The 24,687-nt window shown below is 44.5% G+C and overlaps 1 protein-coding gene across 1 annotated transcript in view; it reads left to right on the forward strand.

Moving 5' to 3' along the window:
- The first annotated feature begins 6,974 nt into the window (after positions 1-6,974).
- LOC139263003 (ubiquitin domain-containing protein 2) overlaps positions 6,975-24,687 on the forward strand; it is a 125,617-nt gene continuing 107,904 nt past the window's right edge. The window contains exon 1 of the mRNA XM_070878435.1: positions 6,975-7,155. Within this exon, the coding sequence (XP_070734536.1) occupies positions 7,086-7,155 (70 nt within the window). The 5' untranslated portion in view covers positions 6,975-7,085. The remainder of the gene's footprint in view (positions 7,156-24,687) is intronic.

Below are 24,687 nucleotides of genomic sequence, written 5' to 3' on the forward strand. Positions count from 1 at the left end.
CAGGGATCCGTGCACCTGCACTCCAGGGTCCCTTTGTTCCTCTACACTTTTCAGTGTCGTACCATTTAATGTGTATTCCCTTGCCTTGTTAGACCTCCCCAAATGCATTACCTCACACTTATCCGGATTGAATTGTATTTGCCACTGTTCCGTCCACCTGACCAGTACATTGATATATTCCTGCAATCCGCAGCTTTCTTCTTCATTATCAACCACACAGCCTATTTTAGTATCATCTGCAAATTTCTTAATCATACCCCCAACATTCAAGTCCAAGTCATTGATATATACCACAAAAATGCGGATATATACCACAAATGTGGAAACCCCAATGGATACAGCCTTCGAGTCACAAAAGCACCCATCAATCATTATCTTTTGCTTCCTGCCTCTGAGCCAATTTTGGATCCAACGTGCCACTTTGCCCTGGATCTCATGGGCTTTTACTTTCATGACCAGTCTGCCATGTGGGATCTTATCAAAAGCTTTGCTAAAATCCATATACACTACATCATATGCACTGCCCTCATCAACCTTCTTGGTTACCTCCTCAAAAAATTCAATCATGTTAGTCAGACACGAGCTTTCCTTAACAAATCCATGCTGACCGTCCTTGATTAATCCATGTCTTTCCAAATGAAGATTTATCCTGTCCCTCAGAATGCTTTCCAATAATTTTCCCACCACTGAGGTTAGGCTGACTGGCCTGTAATTACTCGGTCTATCCCTTTCTGCCTTTTTAAACAAAGGTACAATATTAGCAGTCCTCTGGCACCACACCTGGAGCCAGAAAGGACTGGAAAATGATGGTCAGATCATCTGCTATTTCCTCTTTTGCTTCTCAACAGCCTGGGATACATTTCATCTGGGCCTTGGGATTTATCCACTTTCAAAGCTGCTAAGTTCCTTAATACTTCCTCTCTCACAATGTTTGTTTCGTCTAATATTTCACACTCTTCCTCCCTCATTGCAAAGTCTGCATTGCCCCTCTCTGAAAACAGATGTAAAGTATTCATTAAGAATCATAGCCACGTCTTCTGCCTCCATACACAGATTTCCGTTATGGTCTCTAATAGGCTCCACTCTTTCTCGAGTTATCCTCTCGCTCTTAATGTATTTATAAAACATCTTGGATTTTCCCTGATTTTACTTGCTAGCATTCTTTCATGCTCTCTCTTTGCTTTCCTGATATCTTCTTATACTCCTGTAGAGTCTCTGCAGTATTGAATTCTGGCTATATGTCATAAGCTTCCTTTTTTTTCTTTATCTTACTCTATATATCCCTTGACATCCAGGGGGCTCTAGATTTGTTAGCCCCATCCTTTTTTTAAGGGAACATACTTGCTCTGCACCCTCAGGATCGCATCCTTGAATGCCTCCCACTGCTCTGACACTGATTTACCATCAAATAGCCGTTTCCAGTCCACTTTGGCCAAATCCCATCTCAGCTCAGCAAAATTGGCTTTACCCCAATTGAGCACTTTTATTCCTGATCCACCTTTATCCTTTTCCATAACTACCCTAAATCTTACTGAATTATGATTGCTAGCACCAAAATGCTCTCCCACTGATACCACTGATACCCCAGTTTATTCCTTATTTTCTTGCTTTTTATTTTTCATCCTGACGGTTGTGAATCACGCAGAAGTATGGTTCTACACATGCCGGAGCGATTCCAGTAGTTAATTCAATTGACCATTCCTTTGGTATGAGCCTGGAGAATGACTGTTAATGGATGGTTTGACCTTGATGGGACACATAACAGCTAAGCCCACTGCTCTCTTTGCACGTTGTTCAAAGGGATACAATTCCAGCTGAGGTTGATCTACCTATAGTGTTAAAAGTGGTTGCCTTACATTAAGCATATATAGCTCTACATCTACATTTTATGTCACATGATCACTCCTTTTTTTTATCTTCCATTCTCTTCAAAGTTGCACTCCTCATTTTTCAGTAATACCTAATGCTTAAAGTTTGAATATGCATGAGCTTATTTTTGTGCATGTTTAATGTTTTTCCACCAAAAGCTGTTGTCTGATTTCCTTTGATCCTCCTGAATACCAAGGCAGAGCTGTCAACTTCTGCAAATGTTAAGAGTATTTATGATCAAAAAGAGAGATCACAAAATTATTTGAACAGATGGAACTCGGTCTATTTTAAAGACTGAAATGCATCAAAATAGGTTGCATTTTTATTGAAGAAAATTAGTATTTCACCCCAAATGGGTAAAATTTGACAGCTCTGTCAATCAGTTTGGAACTTTACATTTGCTTAATGTGTAAAAATGCCCATTTGGAACACTTTATTTTCTTTACTTTTTTTTATTGGCAACTAATAGTGATGCTTTCAGAAAAATCCAAATGATCTACTGTGGGGCTACCCAAATGGCAGTGTGGGTTCCACATCTGAACAGAGAAGCTCTTACATCCAGTCTTCACCACCTGGGCAGTAATCTGGTGGAGCAAATCATCTGCCATTTATAGAATTTGTCTTAGTTTCATTCTATTGACTTTAATGAGATTAAAATTGGGTAGTGCCTGGATAGGACAAGCGATTTGCTCCACCAGTTACCATCCAGGCTGTGAAGATGAAAATATACCCTTACACCTAAAACATTATGGTGAAAATGTCCACCAAATACCACAGCAAAAACTCCTTAACACACCCTAAAATACACCCCAAAACACAATAGTGGAAACAGTAAGTGAAAACAGCCCTAAACACTGCAGTGAAAACACTATCTGAAGAAAGACATATTTATCTTCGAGTCAGTGCAACAAAGGTTTATTAGATTGATCCCTAGGATAAAAGGGCTGTCCTATGAGGAGAGATTGAGTAGATTGGGCCTATACTCTCTGGAGTTTAGAAGCATCTCATTGAAACTTATAAGATACTGAGGGGGATTGACAGGGTAAATGCTGAGAGGTTGTTTCCCATGGCTGAAAGTCTAGAACTAGGGGTCATAGTCTCAGGATAAGGGGTCAGCCATTTAAGACTGAGCTGAGGAGGAATCTCTTCACTCAGAGGGTTGTGAATCTCTGGCATTCTCTACCTAAAGGACTGTGGATGCTGAGTCGTTGAGTATATTCAAGGCTGAGATCGATAGATTCCAGGACAAGTGGAGTTAAGGTCGAAGATCAGCCACGATCTTATTGAATGGTGGAGCAGGCTCGAAGGGCCGTATGACCTACGCCTGCTCCTAATTCTTATGTTCAAACACTACAGTAAAAATATGACAGTAAAAGCATTCCCAAATACCAGTAAAAACACTCCTAAACACTGCAATTAAAACACCAGTAAAACCACTCCTAACACTACAGTTAAAACACCAAGTGAAAATTCTCTAGTAGAAACAACTTATATTTATACAGCACTTTTAATGTAATATAACATCCCAAGACACTCACAGGAGAGCTATTAAACAAAATTTGACACTGAGCCACACAAGGAGAAATCAGGACAGGTGACCAAAAGCTTGGTCAAAGTGGTAGGTTTTAAGGAGCATCTTAAAGGAGAAGAGGAGGAGAGGTTAAGGGATGAAATGCCGATGCAGGTGAAGGCATTTAAATCGGGGATGTGCGAGGGACCAAAATTGGAGGATTGCAAAGATCTCGAAGAGTTGTAGGGTTAGCAGAGGTTACGGAGATTGGGGAGATTTGAACAGGAGGATTTGCGGTTTAAAACCGAGGCATTGCCGGACCGGGATGCCAGTGTAAGTTAGCGAGCACAGCGATGATCACAGGTGAACGGGACTTGGTGCCAGTCGGGACACGGGCAGCACAGAGTTTTGAATGAGCTCAAATCTACTGAGGGCAGAAAATAAGAGTAAAAACACCCCTTAGCAGCACGTTAATATAGCACCCTCTCACCCCATCCCCAAAAGAAAACACTGCCGTAAAATGTGCCAAACATTGCCCAAAACAAATGACGCGCGGTTCATAGAAACATAGAAACATAGAAAATAGGTGCAGGAGTAGGCCATTCGGCCCTTCTAGCCTGCACCGCCATTCAATGAGTTCATGGCTGAACATGCAACTTCAGTACCCCATTCCTGCTTTCTCACCATACCCCTTGATTCCCCTAGTAGTAAGGACTTCATCCAACTCCTTTTTGAATATATTTAGTGAATTGGCCTCAACAACTTTCTGTGGTAGAGAATTCCACAGGTTCACCACTCTCTGGGTGAAGAAATTCCTCCTCATCTCGGTCCTAAATGGCTTCCCCCTTATCCTTAGACTGTGTCCCCTGGTTCTGGACTTCCCCAACATTGGGAACATTCTTCCTGCATCTAACCTGTCTAACCCCGTCAGAATTTTAAACGTTTCTATGAGGTCCCCTCTCATTCTTCTGAACTCCAGTGAATACAAGCCCAGTTGATCCAATCTTTCTTGATAGGTCAGTCCCGCCATCCCGGGAATCAGTCTGGTGAACCTTTGCTGCACTCCCTCAATAGCAAGAATGTCCTTCCTCAGGTTAGGAGACCAAAACTGTACACAATACTCCAGGTGTGGCCTCACCAAGGCCCTGTACAATTGTAGCAACACCTCCCTGCCCTTGTACTCAAATCCCCTCGCTATGAAGGCCAACATGCCATTTGCTTTCTTAACCGTCTGCTGTACCTGCATGCCAACCTTCAATGACTGATGTACCATGACACCCAGGTCTCTTTGCACCTCCCCTTTTCCTAATCTGTCACCATTCAGATAATAGTCTGTCTCTCTGTTTTTACCACCAAAGTGGATAACCTCACATTTATCCACATTATACTTCATCTGCCATGCATTTGCCCACTCACCTAACCTATCCAAGTCGCTCTGCAGCCTCATAGAATCCTCCTTGCAGCTCACACTGCCACCCAACTTAGTGTCATCCGCAAATTTGGAGATACTACATTTAATCCCCTCGTCTAAATCATTAATGTACAGTGTAAACAGCTGGGGCCCCAGCACAGAACCTTGCGGTACCCCACTAGTCACTGCCTGCCATTCTGAAAAGTCCCCATTTACTCCTACTCTTTGCTTCCTGTCTGACAACCAGTTCTCAATCCATGTCAGCACACTACCCCCAATCCCATGTGCTTTAACTTTGCACATTAATCTCTTGTGTGGGACCTTGTCGAAAGCCTTCTGAAAGTCCAAATATACCACATCAACTGGTTCTCCCTTGTCCACTCTACTGGAAACATCCTCAAAAAATTCCAGAAGATTTGTCAAGCATGATTTCCCTTTCACAAATCCATGCTGACTTGGACCTATCATATTACCTCTTTCCAAATGCACTGCTATGACATCCTTAATAATTGATTCCATCATTTTACCCACTACCGATGTCAGGCTGACCGGTCTGTAATTCCCTGTTTTCTCTCTCCCTCCTTTTTTAAAAAGTGGGGTTACATTGGCTACCCTCCACTCCATAGGAACTGATCCAGAGTCAATGGAATGTTGGAAAATGATTGTTAATGCATCCACTATTTCCAAGGCCACCTCCTTAAGTACTCTGGGATGCAGTCCATCAGGCCCTGGGGATTTATCGGCCTTCAATCCCATCAATTTCCCCAACACAATTTCCCGACTAATAAGGATTTCCCTCAGTTCCTCCTCCTTACTAGACCCTCCGACCCCTTTTATATCCGGAAGGTTGTTTGTGTCCTCCTCAGTGAATACCGAACCAAAGTACTTGTTCAATTGGTCCGCCATTTCTTTGTTCCCCGTTCTGACTTCCCCTGATTCTGACTGCAGGGGACCTACGTTTGTCTTTACTAACCTTTTTCTCTTTACATATCTATAGAAACTTTTGCAATCCGTCTTAATGTTCCCTGCAAGTTTCTTCTCGTACTCCATTTTCCCTGCCCTAATCAAACCCTTTGTCCTCCTCTGCTGAGTTCTAAATTTCTCCTAGTCCCTGGGTTCGCTGCTATTTCTGGCCAATTTGTATGCCACTTCCTTGGCTTTAATGCTATCCCTGATTTCCCTTGATAGCCACGGTTGAGCCACCTTCCCTTTTTTATTTTTACGACAGACTGGAATGTACAATTGTTGTAGTTCATCCATGCGGTCTCTAAATGTCTGCCATTGCCCATCCACAGTCAACCCCTTCAGTATCATTCGCCAATCTATCCTAGCCAATTCACGCCTCATACCTTCAAAGTTACCCTTCTTTAAGTTCTGGACCATGGTCTCTGAATTAACTATTTCATTCTCCATCCTAATGCAGAATTCCACCATATTATGGTCACTCTTCCCCAAGGGGACTCGCACAACGAGATTGCTAATTAATCCTCTCTCATTACACAACACCCAGTCTAAGATGGCCTCCCCCCTAGTTGGTTCCTCGACATATTGGTCTAAAAAACCATCCCTTATGCACTCCAGGAAATCCTCCTCTATCCTTTGAGGCATAGTTCGCATGTCAGGCACGAGACTCCCAAAGCAAGCGCTTTACTCGGAACTCATCCACGGCAAACATGCCAAAGGCGGGCAGAGGAAACGTTACAAGGACACCCTCAAAGCTTCCCTGATAAAGTGCAACATCCCCAGTGACACTTGGGAATCCTTGGCCATAGACCGCCCTAAGTGGAAGAAGTGCATTCGGGAGGGCGCTGAGCTCCTCGAGCATCGTCACCGAGAGCATGCAGAAATCAAGCGCAGGCAGAGGAAGGAGCGTGCGGCAAACCAGGCTCCCTGCCCACCCTTTCCCTCAACGACTATCTGTCCCACCTGTGACAGAGACTGTAGTTCTGGTACTGGACTGTACAGCCACCAAAGAACTTATGCTAAGAGTAGAAGTAAGTCTTCCTCGATTTCGAATGAGTGCCTATGATGTTGATGATGGTGGTGGTGAGCGTGAGGACGCACGGCGGTGTGCGTGACATGCGCGAGGAGGAAGTGGGGGGGGGGGCTCGCGAGACACGGGGAGTGGCCGAGAGAGTGTGGGGAATCGCGCGCATGGGGAAAGGAGGTGCCGTCGCGCGGGGGTCGCGCACGGCAGGGCGGAGAGGCGGGGACGCGCGGGCGGCTGAGCGAGCCAGTGCCGGCCGGGGCTGCGGGCGTCAGTTGGTCTGTTGTAAAAGTGACAACAGCTCACCCATGGGAGGTTGTGTGGGCTCTCACCATGACTCCTCGGGCAGTTTAAACGAGAATTCAGACGGCACAGGGGGTAAGAGAAAGCCAGTCCTTATTTACTGCAGATAACCCCCCGCCCCTCCTCCTTCCTCACGGTTCTCAAGTTGTGTGTGTTTATATATATATATATATGTATGTGTGTGTGTGTGTATATAATGGAGTTTTGTCGGTGTTTCTCTGGCGGTGTGCTAAAGTCTGAGTATGGGCCTCACACTCGCTCCCTGCTCCCCGCCTTTACTGGCCCGGGTGGCCGGTCAGCCTGGCAGTCCTCTCCCGTTAGCCCGGGGCAGGCGCCGAAGAATGCGGCTCCCACCGCTGCCATTGCTCGGATCGCAGTGGCTTTCCCCCTCGCCTGCTCCTCTCTCTGGCTCCGGGGACAAGGCTGCAGCTGATGCTGGCACTCCGAGGGATGCTTCCCCCAGCGAGGATGGGATGGCAGCCCAGCTTCTCCTGCCTTTGTCTCTCACCGGCCCACACTACGGTTCCTTCTCTCCTTTGGCCAAAAATCAGCATAGTTTGTTACCTGATCGAGATAGTATTGCATTGTTTAGAGATTGAGTTGAAGGTTTCACAATTCGTTGCATAGTTAATCTGAGACGCTAATCTTGATTTAAAGACTGCATTCCCTTTGTTCTCCTTTTGTTCTTTTCTATTAATCTGATATAACTTTGTAATGTTTGCCGTTTCATATTAATGTTTAAAGTTTGATTATGCGGTAACTATTATCTTTTTTGATATATACGTCTCTATTAAATATAATGCAAACTGTAAAGTTGGGTTGTACAACCCCTGATCACATCGCAGCCCAAGCAGTGATGCTATACTCACAACCGCGGAGCCTGACTTGATAATCAGGGCATCTTGTGAACTGTATGATTCAACAGTGTTGCATTTGTCTTGAAGTTTTGAAAATAAAAACATGACTGCTTTTTCTATTTTTTTTTAAATGAACTAGTATAAGAAAATCATTAAATATGAAGCGGGTCCAGCTTTGCATGCAATTTAACTACCTTTTCATTGTCTTGATATTTTAATTTAGCCAAGTCATCAATCTTCCAAAAAATCTGCCCTTCAGTTTATGTTTGCGGGATTGCAATGTCATTAGAATAACACAGATTATATTTTCCTTCTTTAAAAGAAAGGATGGCAAACTATTTTTCATGGATAGCAAAATTAGTCTGTAAATGTATGTATATCGAAATAAGGAGCTATTTTGGTATGCTGCACAACTAACTTGGAAGTTTTCAAAATGCTGATTTTTGAATAAAGGAAGTAAGTTTATGCTCAACAGTTTTTAATGAGAGACGCTGTTGTACAGTTGCATTATTACTCTTATAGAATCATAGAATGGTTACAGCACGGAAGGCGGCCATTCGGCCCATCGACCCTGTGCCAACTCTCAGCTAGTCCCACTCCTGCCCTTACCCCATAGCCCTGCAATTTATTTCCTTCAGATACTTATTCAACTATGGGAGCTTGCTGTGCGCAAATTGGCTGCTGTCTCCCACATTAGAACAGTGATTCCACTCCAAAAGTATTTCGTTGCCTGTAAAGTGCTTTGAGACGTCTAGTGGTACTGTACAAATTCTTTCAACTCTCTTTTGAAAGATAACATTGAGTCTGCCTCCACCACCCTTTCCAGATCTTAACCACTTGCTGCGTAAAAAAGTTTTTTCTTGGATCTCCTTTGGTTCTTTAAGTGTGTGTGTGTGTATATATCCTTTCTCCACGAACCCCACTCCATCCTGAAAAATGGCTTCTGGCACTCGGCATAGCTTTAACTGTAAGTGAGCGATGGCCTATTTTCTGCAAGTGTTGACGCCTTCAGTGATGCAAAGAATTGATCCTGGCTATTCCTCCTTCCCTTCACGACGAAGAGTTGCACCACAGCAAAATGCTTCATCTCACAGCCAATTTGTGCACAGCAAGCTCCCACAGTTGAATAAGTATCTGAAGGAAATAAATTGCAGGGCTACGGCGAACGGACAGGCGAGTGGAACTAGCTGAGAGTTGGCACGAGGTCAACAGGCCGAATGACCTTTTTCCGTGCTGTAACCATGCTATGATTCTATAAGAGTAATAATAATGCAGCTGTACAACAGTTGATAAAGGTAACTGATCTTAAATTGAATACAGAACCATTTCATAGTGTGTATCTTTCTTTACTGTAGTAATTCTGAACGCTAGTGGTAGTGCTGTCATGTCACCGGTTCCTTTTGTTTGAAATATTATTTCTGAAAAAGATACTTCTACACATGCATCTCCACTTCTTCCCACAACCCAGCAATCTTATCCATTTGGTGAGGATTCTTGTTTGGGTGGGTAAGAACTTTCATTGTATCCACTCAACTGCAGTAGTCAGATTTTACTTCAGTGCAGCATTGTCACATATTCTGCAACTTATTAAGTTCAAGCTGCAACAGATGATGTGCGAGCATGCTTCCAAAAGAACATTCATTATTGCAACTGCATGTGTGAAGGAACAGAATTCCCACATAATCTCCTTCCCAGTGGGTAGATGGACAAAAATGCCCATCCAGTTTTTTTTTATTACTGGTGGTGACTTGTGTGTTTCCTGTCACTCTTCCTTGCGATCATTGATTTCTTAAATGGACAATAATAGTTGGATTATTTGTATTTGCGGACACAGAAAAAGGTAGATTTTTTTTTTGAGAGCTTATATTTTGAAGAAATTCAAATGGCGGTTCAGAAGCATCCCTGTGATCACGTGGGCCAGATCCTCCTCTCAGAAAGGAGGATTCCATTGCTGTAATTTCCGAAAGGAATCCCTAATGTCAAGCAATGGAATCCCCAAATAATGAAAGAATTTACACGATTCTAATAAAAATAAATGTTCCCATTTTCCCAATTAATTCAAAGTACCTTTAATGAAGCATTTAAAATAAAAATTAAATTTTTTGAAAAATAATTTTAAATATTTTAATCTGGGTCAAAATTTACATAAACTAATTTTTAAATGTTTGGGTAATTTTTTATTTAACATTTATATTAACCCTTACGCTGGTGAAAGCAGGCCCTATGTGGAAACCCAGAACTTGTGGGGCCTTTTAAAAGGCTTGCGACAGCGTACACTTGAGCCAATATTGCTTCTAGTCCTGAGTGATTTTGTTTTAGTAGTTCATTGATTGTGAAGCACTTTGGAATGTCAGGAGGATATAACATGTGTTATAGGCAAGTTGTATAAATGCTGTTTCCTTGTCACTTTTTGTTTCATCTTGTTTATTTGATCATGTTACCTGTAGCCCTACAGACTTAATTTTGAACATTGATGTATTTCATGTGTGGGGGAGGTAACTACAAATTTCAAATCTAGGACATCATTGATTGTTAAATCTAGTTGTGTCCAGTAGAAATTTGACATTCTGATTGAATATTCTACTAAAGATTCAAAAAGAATTTGAATTAATGTAGGGAAACCTAGGAATGCAAGGATAGTAGTAAACATGTCACTATCAATGTCCAGACAATATGACAGTCATTTTTTTTAAGTTAATAGAATAATGTGATATAGTACTAAAACAGTAAACGTAAGTGCACATTAGTTATGCAATTTACAACTCATTGGTTTTGATAACAACACCACAAAAAAATGTATTCTTCTTTCTAATGCAAGCTGGCTCCAAAACAGAGTGTAGGTGTAAAGATAGTTACTCAAACTGACAGAAGGTGGGAAGTGGTGTTCCACAGGGATTGGTGTTGGGACAACAGCTATTCACCATTTACATAAACAATTTAGACTCGGAAATCGGAAGTACAATTTCAAAATTTGTGGATGACAGCAAATTCGGGATTATAGTTAATAATGAGGAAGACTGAAGCATACACAACCATCTTCAGCCAGAAGTGCCGAGTGGATAATCCATCTCGGCCTCTTCCTGAAGTCCGCACCATCACAGATGCCAGTCTTCAGCCAATTCGATTCACTCTACGTGATATTATTGAATAGTGGTGCAGGCTCGAAGGGCCGACTGGCCTACTTCACCTTTTTTCTATGTTTCTATACCAAGAAACGGCTGAGCGCACTTGAAACGGCAAAGGCTATTGGCTGTAGTGCTGAAGACTTGTGCTCCTGAGCTAGCCACACCTGTAACTAAGCTGTTCCAGTACAGCTACAACACTGGCACCTACCGGACAAAGTTGAAAATTGCCCAGGTATGTCCTGTCCACAAAAAGCAGGACAAATCCAATCCAGCCAATTAACATCCTATCAGCCTAGTCTCAATCATCAACAAAGTGATGGAAGATGTTGTCTACAGTGCTATCAAGCGGCACTTACCAATAACTTGCTAACTAATGCCCAGTTTGGGTTCTGCCAGGATCACTAGGTGCCAGACTTCATTACAGCCATGGTCCAAACATGGACAAAAGAACTGAATTCTAGAGGTAAGGTGAAAGTGACTGCCCTTGACATCAAGGCAGCATTTGACCAAGTGTGGTACCAAAAAGTCCTGGTAAAATTGAAGTTAATGGGGATCAGGGGGAAAACTCTCCACTGGCTGGAGTCATACCTAGCACAAAATAAGATGGTTGTGGTTATTGGAGGTTAGTCATCTCTGCTTCAGGACATTCCTATAGGAGTCCCTCAGGGCAGTGTCCCAGGCCCAACTATCTTCAGTTGCTTCATCAATAACCTTCCCTCCATCATAAGGTCAGAAGTGGGGTGTTCACTGATGATTACACAGTGTTCAGTTCCATTTGCAATTCTTCAGATAATGAAGCAGTCAATGTCCACATACAGCAATATCTGGACTGAAAAGTGGCAAGTTACACACAAATGCCAGGCAGTGACCATCTCCAACAAAAGAAAGTCTAACCACCTTCCCTTGACATTCAATGGCATTACCATCGTTAAATCCCCCACCATCAACATTCGGGGGGGTGGTCACCATTGACCAGAAACTTAACTGGACCAGCCACATAAATACTGTGAGCAGGTCAGACGCTGCCCTTTTGACGACTCTAGGGGTACACATTCGCAAATGATTAAAAGTAGCAATGCAAGTTAACATAAAAACATAATAATTAGGAGCAGGAGTAGGCCATCTAGCCCCTCGAACCTGCTCCGCCATTCAACAAGATCATGGCTGATCTGGCTGCGGACTCAGCTCCACTTACCCACCCGTTCCCCGTAACCCTTAATTCCCTTATTGGTTAAAAATCTATCTATCTATCTGTGATTTGAATATATTCAATGAGCTATTCAACTGCTTCCTTGGGCAGAGAATTCCACAGATTCACAACCCTCTGGGGGAAGAAATTCCTTCTCAGCTCGGTTTTAAATTGGCTCCCCTGTATTTTGAGGCTGTGCCCCCTAGTTCTAGTCTCCCCGACCAGTGGAAACAACCTCTCTGCCTCTATCTTGTCTATCCCTTTCATTATTTTAAATGTTTCTATATCACCCCTCATCATTCTGAACGCCAATGAGTAAAGATCCAGTCTACTCAATCTATCATCATAAGGTAACCCCCTCATCTCCGGAATAAGCCCAGTGAATCGTCTCTGTACCCCCTCCAAAGCTAGTATATCCTTCCTTAAGTAAGGTGACCAAAACTGCATGCAGTACTCTAGGTGCGGCCTCACCAATACCCTATACAGTTGCAGCAGGACCTCCCTGCTTTTGTACTCCATCCCTCTCGCAATGAAGGCCAACATTCCATTCGCCTTCCTGATTACCTGCTGCACCTGCAAACTAACTTTTTGGGATTCACGCACAAGAGTTTCATGCACAAGGACCAAAAAGAGTTTCATGCACAAGGATCCCCAGGTCCCTCTGCACCGCAGCATGTTAACAAGGCTATGAAAATGCAAACAAGGCACTGGGATTTATTTCTAGAGGAATAACATTGAAAAGTAGGGAAGTTGTGTTCCACTTCTATAGAACCTAGGTTAAACCACACTTGGAGTACTGTATACAATTTTAGTCTCAATATTACAAACTGGATATTGAGGCACTGAAGAAGATGCAGAAAAGATTTATTAGGCTAATACTAGAATGGAGAGGTTAAAACCATCAGGAAAGACTGAACAGTCTGGGGCTCTTTTCTCTAGAAAAGGGAAGTCTGAGGGGTGACCCAATAGAACTTTTTTAAATTATGAAGGGTTTCTGTAGGTTATACATGGAGGAGATGTTTCCACTTGTGAGGGAGTCCAAAACTATAGGCCGTGAACAAGATATTTACTAATAAATCCAATAACGTATTCTGGAGAAATCTTTTTTATCCAGAGAGTGGTTAGAACGTGGCACTTGTTATCACATAGACTCAGAATGATACAGCACAGAGGAGGCCATTCGATGACTCATACCTGTGCAGTTTCTTTCATAGAGCTAGCCAATTAGTCTCACTCCTCTGCTCTTTCCCCATAGCCCGGTATTTTTTTTCCCCTTCAAGTATTTATCCAATTCCCCTTTGAAAGTTAGTAATGAATCTGCTTCTACCACCCTTTCAGACAGTGCATTCCAGATCGCAACAACATGGAGTCATTGAGGCAATTGCATAGATGCCCTGATAGTGAAGCTAGATAAGAACATGAGGGTGAAAGGATTAGAAGCATCATCATCATCATCATAATAGGCAGTGCCTTGGAATCGAGGAAGACTTGCTTCCACTCCTAAAGTAAGTTCTTTGGTGGCTGTATAGTCCAATATGAGAGCAACAGATCCTGTCACAGGTGGGACAGACATTCGTTGAGGGAAGGGATGGGTGGGACTAGTTTGCTGCACGCTCCTTCCGCTGCCTGCGCTTGACCTTTTCACGGTCTCTGCGTTGAGATTCGAAGAGCTCAACGCTCTCCCGGATGCACTTTCTCCACCTAGGACTGTCTTCGGCCGGGAACTCCCAGGTGTCAGTGGTGATGTCGCACTTTATCAGGGAGGCTTTGACGGTGTCCTTGTAACTTTTCAGCTGCCCACCTTTGGCTCGTTTGCCGTGAAGGAGCTCCGCATAGAGCATTTGCTTAGGTAGTCTCGTGTCTGGCATGCGAACACTGTGGCCTGTCCAGCGGAGCTGATCGAGTGTGGTCAGTGCTTCAATGCTGGGGATGTTAGCCTGGGCGAGGACACTGATGTTGGTGCGCCTGCCCTCCCAGGGGATTTACAGGATCTTGCGGAGACATCATTGGTGATATATCTCCAGCGACTTGAGGTGTCTTCTGTACACCGTCCATGCCTCTGATCCATGCAGGAGGGCGGGTATTACTACAGCCCTGTAGACCATGAGCTTTGTGGTACAGATATGGTTAGATGAAGTAGGGTGGTTGGAGGCTTGTGTGGAACATAACACCAGCCACAGACCAGTTAGGCCAAAAGGCCTATTTCTGTGCTGTAAATTCTATGCAATGCCAAGATTGACCCCAAGTGTGAAGGGCATGGACTATAATTAACGATTCGAAAAGTGCTTGTATTTGTGTTTGTTTGTGTGTGTCTGTGTATGTATAGTATATATAACAAATTTACACACGTACATGTATATATACATACACCTTTTCTCCCATTCTCTCACTTTGTGTATTTGTCACGTGCGCGTATGTATAATTTTATGTACATCAGTGTGCATGGTCAAGTCATAATGCACAACATACATTACATGGTATTTTGAATGTCTGTCTTGGTTAAATAATGAATTATGTACATGATCTGTAGATGAAGGACCAACCTTTTCAGTGCATATAACTATGTATTGTCATCAGGATGACTTGCTTCCACGTTAAAAAGTTCACAGGTGTTTCAATGAAGGACCTATGTATTGTATCCATCTTGAGCCATAGGATTTATTAATACCTAATATTTTGCAGAGTTTCTATCTTGAGACCAGCTTCATAGTTTTTATCTAAATGGGAAACAAAGTTTAAAATAAATCTCTCTTAATTAATTTTTTAGTCGGTTGCTCATTAGTTTGTAGATAAATGTTTATGGTGGAATTAAAAACTTGAGACCAAATATGTTTATTTATTGCCATGTTTCTTGTCATCTTGAAGTAATTTGGTTACAATATGCTGAGCCTATTTTGGGGTTACAACAATTTTTTTTTACACAGGTTGTTTTATTGGTATTGTTGGCTAGTCTTGTTTATAAAATTGATTCTTTTAAGGAAAATGCTATTTTCGATATGTTTCTCGAGGAACGCAGTAGAACTTTAGTACATGTATTAATTTAATCATTTGCCATTTGATGCCACATGGCTCTCAGAGTACCAATAAGTAATTATCTCCTTATATAACTCTATTCTTAACAGGATTATATTTTATTTTGGTGGGCCGCCTTCAGATCTTAATTGAACTATACTTTGCAGTGTCAACACTGTGGTTACTAAGCTACTCCTAATCAACACAGTGAACTTTATTTGTGGATGGTTCTGTCTGAGCAATGTCTGTGCCTGAATATAACTCACAAGGTACAGATGTGTGGAGAGGCTGCTGTGACACTTTCCTTTGACTTCGACAAGGGTGAATGGATTTGTTGCCATGCTATGTTTGGTAAAGATTGGATTCCATGTCGTACGTTGGCTGCATTTTCTTTTTGTACTGGTGGTGCTCTGTCAGTGTTGACTTTTCTCGGAGGATATAGCATTAATGCCCATTGTTTCATGCAAGTACGAATTTATTACGTCCCAAGGCGCTTCACGAGTTTTATCAAACAAATTTTGATATCAAGCCACATAGAGATGTTAGAGCAGATAAAGAGGTAGGTTTAAAGGAGTGTCTTAAAGGAGGAAATTGTAGTAGAGAAGTGGAGAGATTTAGGGGCCAAATTTCGGCCTGAGTTGCTCCTGTTTTTTTTTTTGGAGCAACTGGTTTAGAATGGAGTATCTTAGAAATTGCAATTCTCGGCATTTAGTTTGCTCCAGTTCGAGTCAGTTAGAACACTTTCAGTTTGGAACAGATTTTTTTTTCAAAAGGGGGCGTGTCCGGCCACTTACGCCCGTTTTGAAAGTTTGGGCAGTGCAAACTTACTCCAAAATAACTTAGATTTTTGTACGCTCAGAAAAACCTTGTCTACACTTAGAAAATCAGGCGTAGGTTACAAATCAGGCATAGGGAATGGGGGGGGGGGGGGGTGTTTAAAGGGAAGTTTACAAACATTAAACACTTCAGTTTTACAAATAAAGAGCCATCATCAATAATAAATGATAAAAACATCAATAAATCAACCAATAAATCAATCAAAAAAAATTAATAAGAAATAATTTTTTTTTAAATCAATAAATAAAACATTTTCTGCTTACCGACTGCAGCACTGGGAGCCCTCCAACAGCGTGCTGGGATGCCCCCCCCCCCCCACCCCCAGTATGTCTCTGTCAGTGTGTCTCTCTCTCTCTCTCTCTCTCTCTCTCTCTCTCTCTCTCTCTCTCTCTCTCTCTCTGTCTGTCTGTCAGTGTCTATGTTTCTGACAGCGAGGGGAGGGGGGGGAGAAGAAGGGGAGGGGGGGGAGAAGAAGGGGAGGGGGGGGAGAAGAAGGGGAGGGGGGGAGAAGAAGGGGAGGGGGGGAGAAGAAGGGGAGGGGGGGGAGAAGAAGGAAGGGGGGAGGAGAGGGGGGGAGGGGGAAGAGGGGGGAGCAGAGGGAGGTCGGGTCGGTTCGTGTCGGGGGAGGGAGGTCAGGTTGGGTCCGGTCCGGGTGGGGGGGGGGCGGGAGTCGGGTCGGGAGGAAGCAGGAGGTGGGCGTGAGAGGCAGTCTTATGCACGCAGCCCCAGTGAGGCCATTCGGCCAGGGCTAGGGGCTGCGTGCTTCGGGCCCCTCCCACACAGTTTTTGGCGCCTGGAACTACTGCACTTGCGCGCCCACTGTAGCGCGCATGTGCAGAGGTCCCGGCACTGTTTTCAGCGCAGGGACCTAATTCCGCCCCCTACAGCTCGTGCTGCGCCGCGCCGAGGGCCAGAGGACCAGCAGGGAGCCGGAGAATTTGTAAGTTTTTTTTAGGCGCACTTTGTGGCGCGAAAAACGGGCGTCCAGGTCGGAGCTTGGGCCCTTAGAGAGGATGATTTCCACAACTTAGGGCCTTGGCAGCTGAAGACATGACTGCCAATGGTGGAGCGATTTAAAATCAGGAATGCTCAAGAGGCTAGAATTGGAGGAGTGCAGATATCTCGGTAAGTTGTAGGGCTAGAGGAGCTTAGTGATAGGGAAGGGCAAGGTCATGGAGGGATTTGAAAACAAGGATGAACATTTTAAAATTAAGGTGGTGTTTAACCAGGAGTCAGTGTAGGTCAGCGCGCATGGGGGTGATGGGTGAACAGGACTTGGTGCGAGTTAAGACAAAGGGCAGCAGAGTTTTAGATGGTCCCAAGTTTATGGAGGGTGGAAAATGGGAGGCCAGTCAGGAGTGCATTGAAATAGTTTTTTATTATTAATTCATGGGATGTAGGCGTCGCTGGCAAGACCAATCCCTAATTGCCCTCGAGAAGGTAGTGGTGAACTGCCTTCTTCAACTGCTGCAGTCCGTGTGGTGCTGGTGTTCACAAAGTGCTGTTGGGGAGGGGGTTCCAGGATTTTGACCCAGTGATGATGAAGGAACGCGATATATTTCCAAGTCAGGTTGGCGTGTGACTTGGAGGGGAACTTAGAAGTGGTGGTGTTCTCATGTACCTGCTGCCCTTGTTCTTCTAGGTAGTAGAGGTCATGGGTTTGGGAGGTATTGTTGAAGAATCCTTGGCGCATTGCTGCAGTAGATGGTACACACCGCAGACACAGTACACTAGTGGTGGAGGGAGTAAATGTTTAACGTGGTGGATGGGGTGCCAATCAGGCGGGCTGCTTTGTCCTGGATGGTGTCGAGTTCTTGAATGTTGTTGGAGCTGCACTCATCCAGGCAAGTGGAGATTATTCCAGCACACTCCTGACTTGTGCTTTGTAGATGGTGGAAAGGCTGTGGGGAGTCGGGAGGTTACTCGCTGCAAAATACCCAGCTTCTGACCTCCTCTTGAAGCCACGGTATTTATGTAGCTGGTCCAGTTGAGTTTCTGGTCAATGATGACCCCTAGGATATTAAGATGGGAGATTCGACGATGGTAATACCATTGAATGTCGAGGGGAGGTGGTTAGGCTTTCTCTTATTGGAGATAATTGGCTGGCACTTGTGTGGCGCAAATGTTACTTGCCACTTATCAGCCTAAGCCTGAATGCTCTCCAGGTCTTGTTGCATGTGGGCACAGACTGCTTCATTATCTAAGGAGTTGTGAATGGAACTGGTGCAATCATCAGCGAACATTCCCACTTCTGACCTTTTTGGAGGGAGGTTCATTGATGAACCAACTGTAGATGGTTAGACCTAGGCCACTGCCTGAGGAACTCCTGTTGTGATGATCTGGGGCTTGTTGAGATTAACTTATCTTTCAAATAATCAGGATCGAGTACAAACCTATATAGTATATGTTATGTTCAGAATAACTCCACAAGACTGTATATTGTTGTGACCTTGGTCTCTTTAATGTAACTCCAGAATGAGGAAACAGCATGGTCGACTGCCTTTTATACCTGCTTGCCCAGGGTGTGCCGGTGATGCCGGGTTTCTACATGATCATTGAGATCCGGGTGGACTAAGGAGATCCTGGTTTTGAGTGCTGTCCATTAGCAATTCTGCAGGGGGAACCCCAGTAAGCGAGTGGGGTCGCGTGCAGTAGCTGAGCAGGATCCGAGATAACCGGGTCTGCAGGGAACCGTCCGTCACGCGTTCCAAGCTCTGCTTGACCATTGGGTGCGGGCTTAAACGGCGCAGACCTGACATGCTTGATGCCATTGCGGATCATGCACTCGTTGAATTCCGAGCTGGTGAAAAATGGTCCATTGTCACTAACAAGGACGTCGGGCAAACCATGGGTGGCGAACATGGCCCGGAGGTTTTCAATGGTGGCAGTGGACGTACATGATATTATTATACATTCAATCTATTTAGAGTAAGCGTCCACTGCTACTAGGATCACCTTTCCTAGAAAGGGGCCAACGAAATCTACGTGAACCCTGGACCACGGTTTGCAGGGCCATGACCACAGATCAGTGGGGCCTCCCTTGGTGCATTGCTCAACTGTGAGCAAGTGTTACATTGGTGTACGCATGACTTCAATTCCGAGTCAATGCTGGGCCATCAAACGTGCGATCTGGCGATAGCCGTCATCATGACTATGCCTGGTTGGGTACTGTGAAGGTCGCGTATAAACATTTCCCTGCCTTTTTTTGGCAAAACTACACGATTCCCCCTTGGGAGACCGTCCGAATGGATGGACATTTCATCCTTGCTTTGGTGGAACGGCTTAATTTTGTCTTTCATTTCCCCGGGAACTGCCGACCAGTTCCCATTGAGGATGCAGCTTTCTACTAGTGATAGCACAGGGTCCTGGCTAGTCTAGGTCCTGATCTGGCGAGCCGTGACTGGTGACCCCTCGCTCTCAAAAACATCCATTACAAGAAGCAAGTCTGCGGGTTGTGCCATTTCCACCTCAGTGGTGGGCAATGGTAGCCATCTGAGGGCTTCAGCACGGTTCTCAATGCTTGGTTGGTGACGGATTACATAATCATATGCAGATAACGTCAGTGCCCATCTTTGGATGCGGGACGAAGCATTGGTGTTAATACCTTTGCTTTCTGAGGACAGCGAAATGAGCGGCTTGTGGTCGGTTTTGAGCTCGAACCGGAGTCCAAATAGGTATTAGTGCATTTTCTTAACCCTGTATACGAATGCTAATGCTTCTTTCTCAATCATACTGTAGGCTCTTTCAGCCTTAGATAAGCTTCTGGACGCATATGCAACCGGTTACAGTTTGCCTGACACATTGGCTTACTGTAACACACAACCGACCCCATACGAAGATGCATCACAAGCTAGTACTAAACATTTACACGGGTCATACAATAGAAGTAACTTGTTAGAACATAACAAGTTTCTGGCCTTGTTAAAGGCTGTCTCTTGAGATTTACCCCAAACCCAGTCGTCACCCTTGCGTAGCAATAAATGCAAAGGCTCCAGCAAAGTGCTCAACCCTGGTAGAAAGTTACCAAATTAGTTGAGGAGTCCCAGGAATGAATGCAGCTCCATCACATTCTATGGTCTGGGTGCATTCTTGATGGTCTCCGTCTTGGAGTCCGTGGGTCTGCTGCCAATCTTTCAGCCCAGAAATTCGACCTCTGGCTCCAGGAAAGCACGCTTAGAGCATTTCAACTTGAGTCCCACTCTGTCCAGTCTCTTTAGAACCTCTTCCAGGTTGTGCAAGTGTTCGGTGGTGTTGCGGCCAGTGATCAAAATGTCGTCTTGAAAAGCCATGATGCGCAGAACTGATTTCAGCAGACTTTCCATCTTCCTCTGGAAGATGGCTGCAGCCAAACGAATCCCAAAGGGGCATCTGTGGTATATGAACAGTCCTTTTTGCGTGTTGATGCACGTCAGTTTTTTCGAAGGTTCAGCCAGCTCCTTTGTTATGTAAGCAGAGGTTAGATCCAGCTTGGTAAACGACTCCCCCCTCCCCGTTAGCGTTGCGAATAGGTCATCCACTTTGGGTAGTGGATACTGGTCCTGTAACTAGGCTCGGTTGATAGTTACCTTCTAGTCCCTGCAGATTCTGACCTTCCCATCGCTGTTCAACGCCGGAACAATTAGACTGGCCCACTCGTTGAACTCGACCTGCGAAATGATCCCCTCTCGTTGAAGTCTGTCCAACTCAATCTTGACTTTCTCTCACATCATGTATGGAACCACTTGGGCCTTGTGATGAACGGATCATGCATCAGGAACTAGATGGATCTGCACTTTGGCGCCTGTGGAGTTGCCGATGCCTGGCTCGAATAATGACGGGAATTTATTTAGCACTTGGGCACACGAGGCGTTATCCACCGCAGACAGTGCTTTGATGTCATCCCAGTTCCATTGGATCTTTCCTAGCCAGCTTCCGCTGAATAACGTTGGGCCATTGCCTGGTACAATCCATAGTGCTAAAATCATGCACAGCTCCATCGTGCGATACCTTCACTGCCGCACTGCCAATGATTGGTATGAGCTCTTTGGTGTAAGTGCGCAGCTTGGTGTGGATTGGGCTTAGTTTTGGCCTTTGTGTCTTGTTGCCCCACAGTTTCTCAAAAGCCTTCTGGCTCATAATTGAGTGACTCGCTCCCGAGTCCAATTCCATGGAAACTGGAATGCCATTTAATTTGACTTTTAACATTATCGGAGGACTTTTGGTGGTGAAAGTGTGTACCCCATACCTTCCTCTTCAGCCTCGGGTTGAGTTGCCTCTCTTACTCGTTCAGCTTGATCCGCGCCGGATCGGTCATCTTCTGCTGACTGCCACGTGGTGAGTCGCAGCTCGTCTGCACATTCGCTAGAGGTGCCCCATTGTTCCACAGCCCTTGCACACGTAGTGCTTGAATCGACATTGATGGGCTCGATGATCACCCCTGCAGCACCAACATGGTGTTAATGGATTCGTATTCACGCCCCACGACGGACTCTTGAGTCATCCTAGGTTTGGCCTCTGCAGGCGTATAGGTCCTGCCATGTACAGTTCTGCCTGCTGAAGGCGTTATTTTATGCACAGTACTTGCCGGTGAGCTTCGATGCTGCAATGATATCTGTTTAGTGTTATCATTTGTGGACATGAAAGCCTGGGCTATCGTGATGGCCTTGCTCAGATCTAGGGATTCGGCAGACAGCAGTTTGCGAAGAATGACCTCGTGGCCGATTCCAAGCACGAAAATGTCCCGTAACATTTCCCCCAAAAATCCAGCAAATACGCATGGTTCCACAAGGCGTCATAGGTCGGCGACATAGCTTGCCACGTCCTGGCCCTCGGAGCGATGGTGCATATAAAAGCGATACCTGGCCATCAAGATGCTCTCCTTCGGCTTGAGGTGTTCCCGAACCAGCGTGCACAACTCTTCATATGTCTTCTCCGTTGGTTTCGTCGGTGCTAGCAGATTTTGGATGAGACCATATATTGTGGACCCGCAAACGGTGAGGAGAATCTCCCTGCACTTGACCGCGGTTTCTTCCTTATCCAGCTCGTTGGCCAAGAAGTACTGGTCAAGACGCTCAACGAAAGCGTCCTAATCGTCACCCTCAACAAATCTCTCAAGAATACCAATGGCAGCCATAACCACATGAAAGTTAGTGATCTGTTACCTGTCGCCAATTGTTATGTTCAGATTAGCTCCACAAGACTACATTGTAAGCTCAAACTGTTGTGACCTTGGTCTCTTTAATGTAACCCGAGAGTGAGAAAGCAGCATGGTAGACTGCCTTTTATACTGTTTGCCCAGGGTGTGCCAGGTGACCCTTGGGTCTCCCACAGGTGTGCCCCCTGGTGGCAAGTCTTACATTGGTAATGTTTACATACATAACAGTATTTTATGTTTAATCAGAGTTTAGGAAGGAATATAATGCACTAGTTTTACATAAAAACCTACGACCGTGACAAGTAGCTGATACAGGACTTGATCGGACAGATGGCTGTTGTGCATGAACAACTCTTCTCATTCGTTCTCCTTCTTGTCTTGCGTGTCTTCTCTTCTTGGAACTAGCCAGGAGTGTTAGACTAGGCTCAGCATGGGTCCACTCTCGGAAGAGTATTAGACCACCGATTTACTCTTGGGAGCCCTTCACTCCACTGTCTGTCTGAGAACTCTTTAGGGCAGGCTTCCTTTTTATTTTTTCAGGGGTGGGCCTGGAGTAAAATATGGACAGGGGGACCATTTAACCTATAGAGATTCCCCTTAAAACAAGGTGCCCAATGTAGCATTCTTTGTCTAAACTTACAGATGAAGACCCACTCTCAAGGGGTGGTCTTCACAACCATTGCACATGCTTTCTTGTTTATACATTTTGAAGGCCACTCCATCTGGATCCGTCTTATCTCGTTCGGGCCTGTCCTCCCTTCTGTAGCCAGTCCATGTCTCGGGCACAACCTTTGGCCATTAAATTAGAGGCCCCAAGCTAGAGCCGTCTGCTCAACCAGCTGCTATCCAAACTGTTTCCCCTTAATCTAACAGACTGTTCCATCCTGAGATGATACCTTAATTCCCGTAAATTCCTTCTATTTTATTGTCCTTTATAATAATTCACTTTTAATTTTCTTTGCAAGCAATTTGTTAAACGAATTCCAATTCCTGCCTTAGCATTATAATATGGTTATTAGTAATAATGGAAGAAACATAGATTGGGCCTTCATTGACCAAATTAAAGACACATTGAACAAAGTCCAAATCCTAACTTACAAACAACAGCTAGCCTGGAAGGCAAGGACATGCTGTGGGCCTTTATGTGGAAAGTTATGCAGCATCTAATCTAATTAATTCAAAAGTTTTGTCTTCAATTCTAATACAAGTTTTCCAGGAAACCAAAACTTGCACAGTTCCAATAAGACACAACTTATACATTAACCCCTTACTTGTCTCGAGCAAAAACATACAATCATTGAAACACAGTATTATTTGCATCACAGTTTCATTCGGATAACCATATATTTTTAGGTATCCTTATTTTCTAACCGGCTGAGATAATTGGCCTCCATCAACCGCAACCATCTTATTTTGTGCTCGGCATGACTCCAGCCAGTAGAGAGTTTTCCATTGATTCTCATTGACTTCAATTTTACTTGGGCTTCTTGATCCCAGACTTGGCCAAATGCTGCCTGGACGTCAAAGGCAGTCACTGTATCTTCACCATTGAAATTCACATCTTTTGTTCATATTTGGACCAAGGCTATAATAAGCTGTGGAGCTGAGTGGTCCTGGAAGAACCCAAACTGAGCATCGGTGAGCAGGTTATTGGTAAGTGCCATTTGATAGCATTGTTGACAACACCTTCCGTCACTTTGTTGATAATTGCGAGTCGACTGATGGGGTGGTAAATGCCTGGATTGGATTTGTCCTGCTTTTTGTGGATAAGACATACTGTAGCAATTTTCAACTTTGTTGGTAGATGCCAGTGTTGTAGCTGTACTGGATCAGCTTGGCGAGAGGCACAGCTAGTTCGGGAACACAAGTCTTCAACACGACAGCCGGGATGTTGTCAGAGCCCATGGCTTTTGCTGTATCTAATGTGTCAACTGTTTCTTGTGGAATGAATCGAATTGGCTGAAGACTGTGATTTGTACTGGTGACCACAAGAGGAGACTGAGATGAATCATCCACTCAGCACTTCTGGCTGAAGATGGTTGCAAATGTTGCGACAGGCAGATTGGTGAGGACAAATTCAGGTAGGTTTTTCCCTAGTCTTCGTTCTCTCTCAAATCTGGCAGTTTTCTCCTTCAAGACTGTCAGTCAGTCATGCTGCTACCGACACATTCTTGGTGATGGACTTTGAATTTCCACAACCAGCAGTACATACTGAGTGCGCCCTTGCTACCCTCAGTGCTTCAACATGGTGGAGTACTGATTCATCAGCTCTAGGTGGTAATCAGTAGGAAATTTCTTTGCCCATGTGTGACCTGATGCCATGAGACTTCATGGGGTTCGGAGTTAATGCTGTGGACGCCAAGGGCCTCTCCCTCCTGACTGTATACCACTATGCCGCCACCTATGGTGTGTCTGTCCTGCCAATGAGACAAGATATACCCAGAGATGGTGATG

Source organism: Pristiophorus japonicus, chromosome 4 (assembly GCF_044704955.1).
Source record: "Pristiophorus japonicus isolate sPriJap1 chromosome 4, sPriJap1.hap1, whole genome shotgun sequence".
NCBI classification, from domain to species: Eukaryota; Metazoa; Chordata; class Chondrichthyes; family Pristiophoridae; genus Pristiophorus; species Pristiophorus japonicus.